The 14,656-nt window shown below is 39.8% G+C and overlaps 1 protein-coding gene across 4 annotated transcripts in view; it reads left to right on the top strand.

Moving 5' to 3' along the window:
• Positions 1 to 14,656, top strand: part of shroom2a (shroom family member 2a) — a 33,393-nt gene that overhangs the window by 2,465 nt on the left and 16,272 nt on the right. For 3 of the 4 annotated variants that reach the window (XM_035176325.2, XM_035176323.2, XM_035176327.2), the window contains exons 2-3: positions 130 to 340; positions 9,419 to 9,567. In XM_035176325.2, coding sequence (XP_035032216.2) covers positions 134 to 340; positions 9,419 to 9,567 — 356 coding nt within the window. In that variant the 5' untranslated portion in view covers positions 130 to 133. Of the gene's footprint in view, positions 1 to 129; positions 341 to 2,806; positions 3,043 to 9,418; positions 9,568 to 14,656 lie in introns of those variants that run through there. The other variant, XM_035176328.2, reaches the window with a different exon arrangement.

The raw sequence follows: 14,656 nt of genomic DNA, 5'->3' as shown, positions 1-14,656 counted from the left end.
CTGAAAATGAGTCCTAGGAGTGCAGCCCAAGTTGGACTCCATTGGCTTTTAGAACATGTGCCTATTATTAAGTTTTGACTGGCTAATGTTTAATACTATCATTAAAAGTTGTCTTTATTTTTGTAACAGTGCCATGGATGCTGAGGGATATACAAATGATTTACACTATACGGAAGCTGAGAGCCTTTGGCACGTGATGCAGAAACCAGGAGATCTGGATCAGAGGAGCAGAGATGGTGAGGGCTGGAAGCTGGTGGATGTATTTCTTTCTGGAGGTGCACCATGGGGATTTACACTCAGAGGTGGACTGGAACATCGAGAGCAACTGCTCATAACCAAGGTGAGTAATCCCAAAAAAAATATGAGAACTGAGGTGTCAAGTGTAAAGCTGTTTTCAGACATGTCCTGTGGAGGATCTCAGGAGCATTGGGTCTGGACTTTCTCAGTTTTCCTTTCACACATGTACAGCACAGCAGGGGCTTCTCTGCTCAGATGCAGCGAGGCAGGAGACAGAGGCAGGATCTTGTGTATTATTTCTGCTGCGGAGATCACGTGATTTTTGTTTACAGCACATCGACACATCATCAACTAATGAATACAAACTCTGTTGACATCTACGTCAGTGTCATCTACGTGTGTGACACCGCTTTCTCATCCAGAGATATTTGTTTTGTTTTTTTCATTTATGCATCTGTTGCGTAATAGATAGAATCCAGAGGGGGATCTCCCGCTGTGTTCACACATCGACATCTGCAGACTTTATACTAGGGGGCCGAAAGTCTGCAGAAACACTGGAGACTGTCACAAGGACGTTTGCGTTCACACTTACACGTCCTATGGAGAACTGCATGTGTCTGATCCAATCAAAATGTCATTAACAGGTTATACACTTCAATACTAAAGCCATAAATCAGTCATCAATGTATATACAACTATATGCAGTAAAATATGATGTTAAATGCTGCAGCATTCAGCTTAACCATCAGTTACTGTCCACGTCCAGTTGTCTCACCTACTTTGAAGTCTGCCCCTCCTCAAGTGAACATCCTCAACGTCATTTCACAAAGGAACTCCAATAGATATATTTAGAATTAATTCATGGGACATTTGTCATGATGGCACAGGTGATGATGGCTAGAAGAGAGAGAGAGCTAGACTTTGATTCAGTATTTGGAATACATAGTCTGCTGCTGTAGACATGGAGGCGTAATTGACCAGTAGTTCAGATCAAAAAGAACGTTTGAAGATGGGTGGACTGACTACTCATCTGATAATGTTGCAATGACAATAATTACACAGTGTGTTTGGCAGCTGGCACCTCCCTTCACCTCAGAACTGCTCTCCCCTTATGTTCAAACGTGCTGCCTAAGATCATCTTGCAAAAACCTCTGGTTAAAACCAAAGGTGATGCTGTTGGAATGCTCTGTCCGAGGAGATCAGGCGTGATAAATTGCTGCCCCAGCTTAAATCAATGCTTAAAACATACTAATGAGGTTGCTTTTAATTCATGACAGCAATATTTTTATCCTCAGTTTTTACGTAGTTTATTCAGTTTGCTACATAAATATTTGACATATTTGCAATCACCTACCCTAAGAAGGTTATGTTTTCATTTGCATTTCTGTCTGTTTGTTAGCAGCAGGATTATGCAAATACTACGGGATGGAGAACCATGGAACTTGGTTGAAGGATGTTGTATGGGTTAGGAAAGAACCCATTAGATTTTGGTAAAAATCCAGGATTTTCTTTTCATACTTTCTTGATATTGTGAGATAGGACATTTTTCAACATTTTAATCGATTTCCCAGAGAATAATTCATGGATCTTGATGAAAAATCTGTCCTGTTCAGAGGACTGATATTAATGAGTGTGTGCAATTTGGTGCAGAACTTTTTTTTAATTATTAGTTATTTTTTTATTTAAATGTGGTTAGGGTTAGGGTGTTGCTGGAGGTATGCACTCTCTGAGTGCCCTTCTAGTTTCCCCTGTTACACTTCCCTTTCTATTATTATTAATAACAATAAAAAAATAATGATGAAATGGCTGGAAACATCCACAGGTTTGGAGGCATCACGCCTGTTGTAATCTTGGTGGTCTCTACTCTACTTACTCTACAACTAAAAAATGTTTAAAGTTACTGTGGCTTTAACGTCAGTGTGTTTGCATTGTCACGTCATGTTAGCATGAGGATGGTAGCTTTTAGCTCAAACCACCTCTAAGTGGAAGTACGACCTCAAAACCAAGAGCACAACTGTCTTGTTTGTGCTCAGTTACTCAAATATTAAATTTAAACATGTATTTGGAAATGTAGCTACTCTATGTAGAGAGTATGAAAGTGTTTTACACAGAGGTGCTCCAAAGCTGGGATCATGTGGCGCATTTTGGCTGAATGTGCTGTGAAATGCCTAAAAGTCAGGATTTTATAGAGACTTTTTCCAAATAAAAACACATTCAACGGATCATGCATTAATGCCTGTAATTCTCATGCGTCATAACTTTAAGTGGGTGGCCTGAGCCACAGTGTGCACACAGTGACCATGAGAGGGAGACTAGCTAATCACAGTGGTGCCCAATCAGTTCTAAAATCACACTGTAACCTCACATCTCTGTTCACTGTGTAATGATTAACTACAGAAGACCTTGCTCATTAATTTGACAAGGTAAATACACCAGCACCTGTTAGTCAGGAGCTGTGTTTCTGCTTGGTTTTTGTTGGCTGAGTGAGTCTGTGTTGACCCAAAGGAGGTCCAAAGTCCAACTCCAGTGGCCGAAACTCAGGACCTCTGGCACCATATGGGCTTAGAGGGATACAGTCAGCACTACTTTCACCCCATTACCATAGGTTTTACAAGCATGTGATTCAAATGACCAGAACTGTGACCATTTTAAGTCTTTAAGCTGTAAGATTAAATGGTGAGTTCACATTGCTGAATTTTTGCAGGGGCGAAGCAGTGCCCAGCTGGACTAGACATAGCATTTTATTGTAAATGTTATGTCACTGAATGTTAGGACCGACACAAGTGGATTTGTTTGCATCTGATGGTAAGATATTAACTCTTTTTTTTGAGAAGTCTTTTACTCTAAACCAGTCTCACTTGCTGCTGACTCAAAATTTAGAGAAACTTTTCAGTAAATTGATCCTGGACTGAACTCCCATGTGTATGTCACAGTGTCTTCAAATGCTTCAGAGTTTAGTTTGCTGTCACCTACTACAGTGCGAGTTATTGGAGCCCACATGCACATTTGCATTCTCATATTTTTGTGCTGGGCTGAATTTCAGTTCGGAGGGTAGCATGTGGTACCAGGAGCGGGGGAGGAATGTTGGAGCTTTGTTTGATTTTCTAAATGTAGTGAATTATCCGTGACAGCCTGAAGCTCGTAGGAATGGCATGATGGGATAAATTAAGTCTGGATTAGTGATTTGTCCTCTTTTGGGGCAGATCTCAGTTTAGACCCAATGATTTACAAGGTGTGTTGTTAAATTCTTTGTGTTAACAAGATGAAGATGCAAGTAAGCCTACAATGTCTCCTAAACTATATCTGTCTGCCAGATAAGAAGCCTCTTATAAACATTTGTTAATAAAATGACAGACTTATTGTGCGTGTAAGCCTGTGTGCACTACCTCAAGGCCATTGGTTCTTTATCTGGCCGATGTTTTTGGATGGTGATTATTCAGTTTAACAAAATATAGGCGGCTCTTGCTCCCTCATGGTCAGTATGTGTTATTTTTGCAAATGCTGTGTAAAAGTAACAGCACTTCTCTATGCTACCTGAACATGTAGGAATGACAGATCAGTCTAATTCTTTGAATTGTATAGTGATCTGTCTCACAATAAAACATTTTTTACTAAACACTAAAACTGAGAAACAATGCATGACATTTTTTTTTGTATTATTTCTCTGTCTCACTCCTTCCTGCTGAACCATGTAACACACCAGCACCCATGTTGATTTTTTTGGTCAGCCACAGTCCAGTTCACTGTTGAATTATACATCTCTTTAATGATCAGAAAATTCCAGATGACTTCAACTGGACGTGATTTTTTTATGTGTTGTTCTTATTTTTATGTGTTTGTGTTTCAGCATGAGTAGTGAGCAGGGAGTCTTAATAAAACCTGAGGAACACACTTTTGTCGAGGAGGGCCAAACGTAATAACTTTATTGCGTGTTTTTCTCCTTTTCACATTCTCTCAGATAACTAAACTGAAAGATAGTTTTAAAAAAGGGCCCATAGTTGATGAGAGGTTTAAGGTATTTGCTAAAAAAAATATCCTGGATCTAATTAAAATTCTTAACATTCCACACATAACTCAGGTTATGTTCAAGGTCTTCATGGATTTACGGTCCTTAGTCTCAATAAACTTAAATAATCCTGTTTTACCAAACACAGCTGGGCATGCACCTCATACATACGTCTCCTCTGCCAGGATCGCAGTTTATATGGAGGCAAATATTGTTTGCTCTTAAAGAACCAGCACCAGACACACTGCAAAACTGACTCTGTTCCTACACGCTGCGATTAATCACCTGCAGGTAAACAGGTTTTACCAATTACTGGACCCTGTGTGGCTCTGTTTCTCTCAGGGGTTGCTCAACCTCTGGAGTAAAACTGATTCATACAGAACAGGATTAGGATAGAGACGAGAAGATTCAGATAGTTTTCTATTTGTGGACGTCAGGATTTCAGAGGGAGGAATATGGAATGCTGGAAGGATTATTTCAGGATATTTGAGCTGAGAAGAAGGAATGGATCAGTCCGGCTCTTTGATGGAAATGTTCAGTATTAAAAAGTATGAGAGACGAGGCATTTATTCTTAAGGTTTTCTTAGTGTATCCTAAATGGTCGAGCTAACTGTTGCTGCCTTGTTATGACATGAACCATTATACTGAAACTGTTTCAGGGTCATGTGGAATTCCCTTTTATACACAAGGCTCAAACTCATGTGTATATATAAACATTGTACTACGAAACCCTATATTTTCAAAATAAAAGTTCTGTCTTTCATCCCTAACTGTCTGATGAAAGAATAAATACAGAGGAGAAGAAATTTGGAATCACAATGTCAGCTTTTCATACTACTCAAAATGTACTGAAAGATAGTTCACATGCTAACACCCAATACTATAGTCTTCTTTATGAATCCCACTGTTGGTTGTGTGTTGCACTCTTTAAACTGTCTTCATGACCAAAAGTACATTGATTCATTCCATCCTCTTTTATTTCAAGATAAGTTGCCTTTTTGGTACGAGAGGAGAGAAGGAGAAAGTAGAAACTATACTTATATTGTTTGGTCCTGTTGTAACTTTAGATCCATGTCAATTCAAACAACAGTGAGTAAAGCATATGAAGAAGAAACGTACTTGATAATGACGCCACAAAAATTACAACAACAAACACAGGATAGACATCAACAATATAGCACGTAATGCTCTGATTGAGTTTGGTGATGCAGTTAATTCTGGAAAATAATGCCAATGAGTAAATATATTGTTTTAATCTTGAGACACCACATATGTAAGCTATGCACAAATGTACTGTGTGTACTTAGGAAGCATTCAATGTGGTTAATGCATGTCACAATCAAATGTGATCAATTGGAATATTTTTTGCAAAAGTTCCAGATGCTTAAAACATTTGTCTACAATTAGTGAGAGATGCTAATAATACTGAAACCTTAAAAAAACGATGCGCCATGAAAAGTTTAGGTGTCTTTGTTAATGTGGTCGCTGCTGGCTTGTCAAACTGCAATAAACATTTTCAATGATGTATGCGGACAACACCTAAATCCCTATATGAGGTCCAAGTTCAGTGCCCTTGTCAGCACGGTGCACAGGACATCAGTCAGCAGAAAGGACACATTCCTTATCCTCCTTGCCACCACATCCTTCCCTTAATGTCCCACAGAGAGACACAAGGCTATTTTTGAGGGTACTCCGGCCTCCAGGATGGCTGCAGTTTCACTGATTATAGCCTGGAGGAAGATGGTAAACAAAGGACATGGTATATGACTCGTGCTGATTGAGCTGCCATGGTGAAAAATGTTTGGAGAAGCAGTATGAATCTCCTGCCTTGATGTTGTGCGAACACTGCTTCTATCTGCCCTCAGGTTTTCTTTTTTACAGCGGCTTGACACTGTTTGTTGTTTTTTAAATTTGCATCCTCAAGATATTCAGTTGTTGTTGAGCCATATTTCTTGTTCGGTTGTTTAAAAGCGAAACTAGTGTGTAGTTCAAGGCCGTCTTACAGATATGCTGTCGTCAAGAAATAATTTAGCACTGACTGACATCTTCTTTTGTTATCGCACACACAACACACACACACACTGTGCTCTTGTAAATACTCACTGTCACTGAAGTGTCAAACATGTAGCTAAAAATGTTCCAGTAAATAAACTACGGTAGGAACCAGTTGGCTTGGAGCTAAGACTGGTTAGGGAAGTCAGAAAGTGCAGTTCTCTGAAGCAAATTTGGGGGCAATAAGTGATGCTTTATTGCAATGTTTTTTTGTTGTTGTTGTTGTTCTATACGTATACGAATTATACAGTTATTAGTTAGTTTAGGCTTTTTGGACTTTTCAATATTTATCGGTTTTAGAACTTTACTCGCACTTAGCGTAAGTAGTTATCAACCTATCTCTCCTCTGCTCTGCTCCATGCGTGGGGAGGGGCTATACATGGCAGAGGATAGGTAAGAAACATCACAGTGGGAACTCACACTGCACTTAAATTGTGTTGATTAAATAAATACATGTTTTTTCTTAGGGTTTTTTTGTGGGGCAGTCCTGTCTCATTTAACGTCAAAGTCCTTACGTTGAGCTTACATCAGCTATAATCCTGAGTGAAACCAACCAGATTTAAAATCACGTCACCAAGACTGGTTTTGCTGTTTATTGAAACTGTGGTGTTCTCATGTCCATTTTAAACACTGTTACTTCCAGTAACCGTATCAGCCAGTGATTCAGTGTCTCCACAAAATTCACTTCCATATCAGGACCATCTCAGGAATCTGGCCAGCCATCATAAAAATCTGCAGCCTCGACGCTGCTTCAAAATCTGAATTACAGAAGAATGAAAAGAGGCTATGTTCGAGCTACTTTGGCTCTGGGTTTCTGTGCTGCGGAAAAGGCCATATAAGACGTAATGGTCTGTAAATGTACACATACCTCTGCAGTTGAGTCATGCAGCCCCCGCTCTCAGGTTGAGTGGAGAACTGATAATCAGCTGCAGAGCTTGGCTTTTGTGTGTTAATGTGCCAACTGCCAAGCAAGTTCTCACTGCTTGTCTTTCCACACCGACCCGTGCTGTCTTGCACTTCTGTTATCTGACTTTCTGCGTCAGTGTGAGGACAGCTCTGACCTTAACCAGGGGGACATCTGTCATGTCACAGGCCCTTTCTGTAGCTGCGATTCTTTCAGTTTTTAATATCTTCTCTGCGGTGGGTCCTCTCCAGAGATAACAGTACATCGACACAAGCATATGCTGACCTCAGTGCACTGTACTCAGTTTACTGTACATCCCATTGACAGATGTGTTATTCCAGGTGTCTGGAATACAATACAGTTTGTTTTTACATCATGTCACTGGCTTGAACAGCAGCTTTTTGAAGTATTTTATTAGCTTTTGATCCTGGTCTGTAGAAACTGGCTCTCCTGCTGTTAACTCTGGTAAAGAGTGTTTTTCTTCTGTCACGTGCTCTATTGAGAAAGTCAACAAGACACTGGTAACTTTATATGTCTCAACTGCCGCAAAGACTTGCATTAAGATAATGTAATGGGATAATTAAGAATTTAATTAATATTTTTCCTCCTCAATAAACAACATGAACATTCTTTCTATTCATGTACATAGAGAAGGAAAACAGGAATTAAATTCCTTATCTCTGATTTATAGCTGAAATGATTAGGTTATTAGTCATTAGTAGTAGGCGAGAGAGAGGACGACATGCAGCTAAGGCCCCCACCGGATTCAAACCGGTGGTAAGGACTCAGCCTTCTTAATACGTGGTACACACTTAACAAGGTGAGCCCCATTGAGCCTGAAATACCAGTCAGTCTGTGGTTTTCGGCTTCTTGTTATCAAGCAATATAAGACGTCTCCTTGAGCCTTAGTAAAAAAACATGTGTGGGCATGGAGGTGGCTCAGAGAGAACCAGTACCAGGGGAGTATTCGCCGCATCTGAGGCAGCAGAAAGAGCTGCCACAGGAAGGAGCGACACATGGCAGAGAGCCTGATAGAAAGAGACAGAGCTGAGCAGCCAAGAAGCCAGCAGAGACCTCTGGCCAATTTAAGTTGAGTTGGTTGGATTTATGTTTTTTCCTGTTTGAATGGTAAATATGTTAAAAAAGTTGCCACAACATGTTATCATTTAAAAAACCTTGATTAATTGAGATAATGTTAGTTTAATCAATAAACAGGTTAGGTCAGATGAGGTTAATTAATCTCCTTCACGGTAGTGGGAGGCCCTTGACCATAAGAAGTCTCTTCTCTGCCACTTATAAACTGTATATTCTCTTAGTGCTGGTTGCATTTCTGCAAATTCATGATTAAAGTGCAGCATCCTCTCTAAGGTCACAGTCACATGTATGCAAATGTATCAGTGGTGAGTCTTGGGGAGGTGAAGGTTCACCACTGATACATTTACATATGTGTGACTGGGCCCTAACCCTGTTATTCCATCATAGTAGCGTACACAATCCAATGGTTTATAAAGACAGTTTGACATCTAGTTTCCTCTGAACTCCTAGACCTTTCCCACTAAGTGTGTAAGCACATGTCATCCTCAGTTCAAACAGAAAGGAATTGCTGGTTTTTCTGAACATGGCACCGGTGAACCCCAGCTAAGATTAGAAAATTAAAAGTTGGTTTTGGTATAGAACTGGAATTTGTCTAAACTTGGGCTGTCCCCTTAAGTTTGGTGAGAAAAGACCCAAGGTGACTGAGATGCTCTCGTCTCTATTGTCTAGCTGACGGCAGGAGAGACACTGCACGGTACGACAGGATTAAGTAACTGAGCTATGACCAAGATTCCAACTTTTATTATCCCTGAGTGTGTTTGGGAATTTCCCCATCAGAGGATAGACAAAGACATTAAAACTATGTTTTTAGGTCAAATATGAGTCATCTAGATAAGAAAGACCATCAACCAGTTAACAACACACACTGCCCAATTAATATACTTAGAAGGCATAAGGAAGATTAAGTTCTTTTATGGCTTAACATTGCCAAGATGTCCTGTGTCATAGTTGTTGCATTCATCTGCTCTTGTTTCACCTCTATCTCCAAACTGCCAAGTGTTAGATAAGGCACAATGCCCCAAAAATATCTTAAGAACAACAACAACATCCATCTTGAAACATTGTTATGTCTGAAGATTTGTGTGTTTAACTCTTGTTTCCCACCTGCTGTGTTTATGTTGCAGGTTGAGGAGGGCAGCAAGGCAGCCGCTGTGTGTCTCCAGGTGGGAGACGAGCTTGTCAACATCAACGAGATTCCCCTGACTGGCTACAGACAGGAAGCGATCTGCCTCGTCAAAGGCTCCCACAGGACCCTCACTCTGGTGGTGAAAAGGTAGGTAACCAATCCCAGCCCCCTCTCCTCTGGTGTTGTCACAAGGGCGCCACCCCCTCGCCCTAACAGCTCACCATGGAAACATTACCAACAAACCAAGGTGACGGAGGATCCCAGCCCCTACAGCCGCTGCTTGTCAGCACAGCCTGTCTGTAGACTAGTTTACACTTTCTGGGATTTTTTAACTGTCACCATTGAGTTATTGGTAGCTGGACAATCCTGTTTTGCTAGGTTGTGCTGGGTTGTCAACAGGAGTTCGTGGTTAGTGGCAGGTTTCATGACGATCAAGTCCCGAAAAAAGGAGAGGCTGTGGATGACATCATTTTTCCTGTTAGATCCCACACAGGCAGGAGTGAGAAGGATAAACAAGGGGAAGTAAAGATGCAAATGATGCTGTAGCTCTGAGCTATTGGTAGCAGTTCAGTACACCCCCTGTCAGTTGCTCTCACACCCTCTGTGATTAAGCATTTCTAGCTTGCATTGTTTCTCTGCTATCTGCACACATCTCATTCTTTCACATTCACCAAAGAACACACTGTTGCTGAACAGTTAACCCACTATAAATGATTACATTCACTCTTTTGGCAGAAGCCAGCCCTTGTGACTTATTGGCTCTGCCATATTGTTTAGTGTTCATATCTTGTTTAACTGATGAATCATTTGTCAGCTGAGTCCTGGAGGCCTTTATTACAAATGACCTTGTTCTTATGAAACACTAGTCTTATTGTCTCCTTAGCCGTCTGCTTTTCTTTCTGCATTGTATCATATCATAACGTAATCGCCAAACAAATCCTCCCGTACAAGGAAGTCCACTCACCATTTATCTCTCCACATGGAAGTGGCTGTGAGTCTAGGTCATTGTGTTTTATTCTCAATGGACATGTCTATAATAGGATCTGCAAACAAGGATTCATTACTCTGAGTAACAATCTGTGTGCATTTGATTACCTATGTTATTTAAATGTCAATCAAATCTGATCAGACCACGGCCACATAGAGCTAATGAAGTAGATTAGTGATGGGTTTTTGAACATTAAAATCTTAATCTTAAAATCCCTTCAAATCTTAAGGAAGTGACGTCTTTCCGACTTAAACAGGATATATGGACTGGGTTTAGTTGCAAGAGGAATCTTAGTCAATTCTTTTGCTTGAAAATGGGTGTGTCTTAGCTACTCTAGAATCCAACGAGTTGTATGGAGATACAAACTTATAGCATATAGTTTGATAAATTATGTTTTTGCTTACTGTTATCCAAATGCACACCTCCAACTGTAAAGAGAGTGCATTAGTTCTGTGTGCAGTAAAGTGTGTATAATAATAATAAGCAGTACAAATATTGTAAGTGTCATAGCTAATCACTGGCTGTGGTTGTATAGTCCCTCAGTCCATGTATATGTATATGCATATGTGTGTTCATAATTATGGATGTACGTCTTTTGGGGCAAATCATTGCTCTACAATCAAACTGATTTTGTTGGTCAAAGTTCAAAGGTTACAGATGTCAAAAAACTAGTTATTTGGCCATAACACAAGAAATATTATCCTGATCCTGAGACATATTATGATAAATATATAAGCGATCATTTATATTTTGTATCCAAAAGGTCAAAGTTTAGCTTCACTGTGACATTATAATGTTCTGCAAACACTTCTAGTCATTATTTGACTCCATAACTCAGGAAGGGGAGATTAACTAAATTCCCTTCAGCCTGACTCAGGTGGTAATTCAAGTTCATTTTGAAACAGAAGAAGAATAGGACATAAACAGTGGATGGATTACACGTTAGAAGAGAAGAAGGAATAACCAAAGGATCTGAGTATTGTCATTTCACTGTGCATGTGTTTCAAAAATAGAGAGAGACATTTCCTTACAAGGCCAAGTCTTATTGTTAATGCTGTGCTTTAGAGAAACGTTTAGTCCCACAGGACTCTTAGTTGCTCCTGTCGGTCTGTGTTGAAGAGTTTACTTTTTTCTCACACTTTACAATGGCATCTCCACTCAGTCATTTTCAAAGGCCACAATAACAAGTCTCTGTCAGATTTAGAAAACAGCAAAGTGATGATGGTTCATTAAAGAACCTCAACGCTTCAATTCCAGTCCTATTTCTTCCTCTTTTCATCCAAGTGCAGTCTGCATGTTGTGTTGGAGACTGGTGTTGGGTTTGGAAACATACCATGGTGTATGAGTCCATATCGCTGCCTGTACCTACTGTACCTAGAGCCCTGATGTTTGTCTACTGCTTACCTGTGCCCGGGCATGCAGATGCCAGCCATCAAACCCTTTCTTTTTATCTCATGGATAACGTCGGATACCTGAATGGGGATCAGGAAGCTGTCAGAACCTGCTCCTGTGCAAAGGTGTGGTTTCTTTACAGAGAGCAGAAGGGAGGAGCTTGATTTAGCAAGTCATGTATTTTGCATGTAGTGACTAATAATGTGAAATTGTTTCACATGTCACAAAGAGAAGAGGTGTGGTTATCTGTGGGAAAGCATTGTGTCGTCTTTGCACATGCCTGGACAAAACTAATATTTCAACTTCAGGATGTCAAATGATGAAATCTCGTTTTGCACATCAAAAACAATACAAGAGTGTGAGCAAAAGTTAAATTGCACGTTTTATGCACTGTTTGTTTAAAGCTCACCAACACTAATTACTATATAGAGTCAAATGCTATAATTCTCCTTCACATTACACTTGCATGGATTCCAGCTTGTTGTTGTTATGCTTTGCAAACTGAAAAACCCAAAGGTTGTAATGTGGCAAAATGCAGCAAATTCTAAGTCTAATTCCAGTCAGTAATGTCTCCAAACCTTATATGGTCTGCACTTGTCTTGAGAGCAGCTGCACTGAGAGTAAGGAAACAAACAGTGCACACAACACTCTGGTATTTTTAACCAGTGCAACTAGAATTTACAGAAACACAGATCATTTGACCCGTGTGTCTTTGAAAGCTTGTATCACATCAGGGATCACCGGAGCTTAACTCCTTATCCATAAAGTTTTCACATTATTTGCAACATGCAACCAACTGTGGAGTAAATCATTTAACTTTACAGCATGAGTTTTGAAATTTGTTGTGGTATTTGGTTTCCCCCTTCTGGCGCTGCCACAGAAGTACCACAGTCGCTCATATGCTTCATTATTTAACTTTGGAAGAGACACGTAAAGCTGTTGTTGTTGTTGTTGTTGTTGTTACAAAAATGGTGTTTCCATCACCATGATACACCAGTGTGGCTATTTTAGATGAGTGAAGTATGCACAGCGGTTTAGTGCACAATCCAATTATACCTGGTAAAGCTTACAGCCGTTAAGTGTAAGCATTGAGTTGGAGTTGCAGTGCAGTTGCTCACACTTAATGACATTTGTTTTACTAAATAAGCCTGTGTAGTATGTTTGGAATTCTTGTTTTAAGAAGTAGATTTCTTATAATTGTGTGGGTCTCAGCAGAGGAAATCCTAGTTTAGAGATTTCACAGTTGGCTTGTCTTAGCTGCACCCCTCTGTTTCTATTTTGGTTTGTTCCAATGCCAAGGTGAGTTGACAGCAAATGACAATTCAAATCAAATCTTTAAAAAATGTGAACAGTCCAATCAAAGAAGAAATACTCTAAAATACTTAGTTTGAACCATGTTGTTTTTTTTTTACAAACTCTGGCGTCTATCGTTCTTCAACTCTGAGACTCAAGGTAGCTGGTCCCAGTGAGGCCCAGCACCATTCTGTCATTGACAGGTTGAAATGATACCTGTCATTTCTGACATGATTTCCCCTGATCTGTAATAATGGAAAATGTGGCAGACGCAGAACATGCTGGATAGTTTTGTAATTGTAAAGTTGTTGAGACCCTCGGCCACTGACAGAAATGTTTCTGGGCTGTGGGTCAGTGCGGGCAGCCGGTGACTTGACAGCTGGTATGCCACTCAGCCCAGGAATGTGCTGGTCATTACATGCTGCTCACGGTTCACCTCTCTCACCCGAAACATGACTGGTTTGATTGTAGAGTCTGCAAAAGAAGGCCTTTGTCAGACCCTCAGGAACCAAGTGGAATCCACTGTCTCACCTCCAAAAGCAGGTTGGATCCTTTTAGCCTCAGCATTTTTCTACCTAGTAATACTATACGTGAGGCTACACTTAATGTGTTTTGTTTAATGGAGATAATGTAGTTAATTCCTGCGCCAAAGACACAGATGTTTGACTGTTAAAGCCTGAAAAGACGGCTGTGAATTTGCCCATTATACAGTATGTACAGTCTGTTCTTATCAGACTCATAATATTAAATATGATATGATTTGTTAAGCTTAATGAGAATTTATTTTAAAGTTTATGGACCTCAGATAGAAAACCTTGTTTGGTATGCATGCTTAATTTCCTCCCTCACAATAGATCACTGCGAATTTCGTTGCCTTCCTATCACCTTTATGTTGCAACGATTCTTTGCTGAGCGTATTGCCTGTCACCAGACCTCTTGCACTCGTGCCAGGGAAATAATAAGAGGAAAAAAACACCTGTTTGTCACTCAGCCACGAGACTTTTCTCCTGTTTATGACATTTCTCATTGTCATTAACCAAACGCAAAACAGTCTAAACCACCACAAATATCATAACTGTACTCTTCTCCTTCTGAGGATGAATAGTTAAACTGGTAAAAAAAAATCGAATACAATAAAAATAGACATATCTTTTGGATAATAGATTTAGTTTTTCATACGAACGGTATTATGTATTCTGCTGCTGTATAAATTAATTATCCTGCAAGTTGAGGCTTGTATTGGACAACTTCCATTCAGACTGAACAACACTTGGCACTTATGTTAATGGTTTCCTATGCACAACCACATTCCAGATGTGATTAGTTTTATGATAACTGATCAAGACAGTGTCTGAAGTCAATGTTCATCACAGAAACCACTAACACTAGCACACACACAGAAATGTTAGTTAATGCACATTGTCCTTGTGAATAAATAAATTACATTAAATGGTGCATTCATCAATGTATTTTAATCTTACTATGCTATTGCAACAAGTCTGCATGAGTTCACAAGACTATTCATTAACACAAAACACTGTAAACAGCAAAAACCCAATGAAA

Source organism: Hippoglossus stenolepis, chromosome 14 (genome assembly GCF_022539355.2).
Source record: "Hippoglossus stenolepis isolate QCI-W04-F060 chromosome 14, HSTE1.2, whole genome shotgun sequence".
Lineage (NCBI taxonomy): Eukaryota > Metazoa > Chordata > Actinopteri > Pleuronectiformes > Pleuronectidae > Hippoglossus > Hippoglossus stenolepis.
This window is presented reverse-complemented; position numbering and strand designations above follow the sequence as displayed.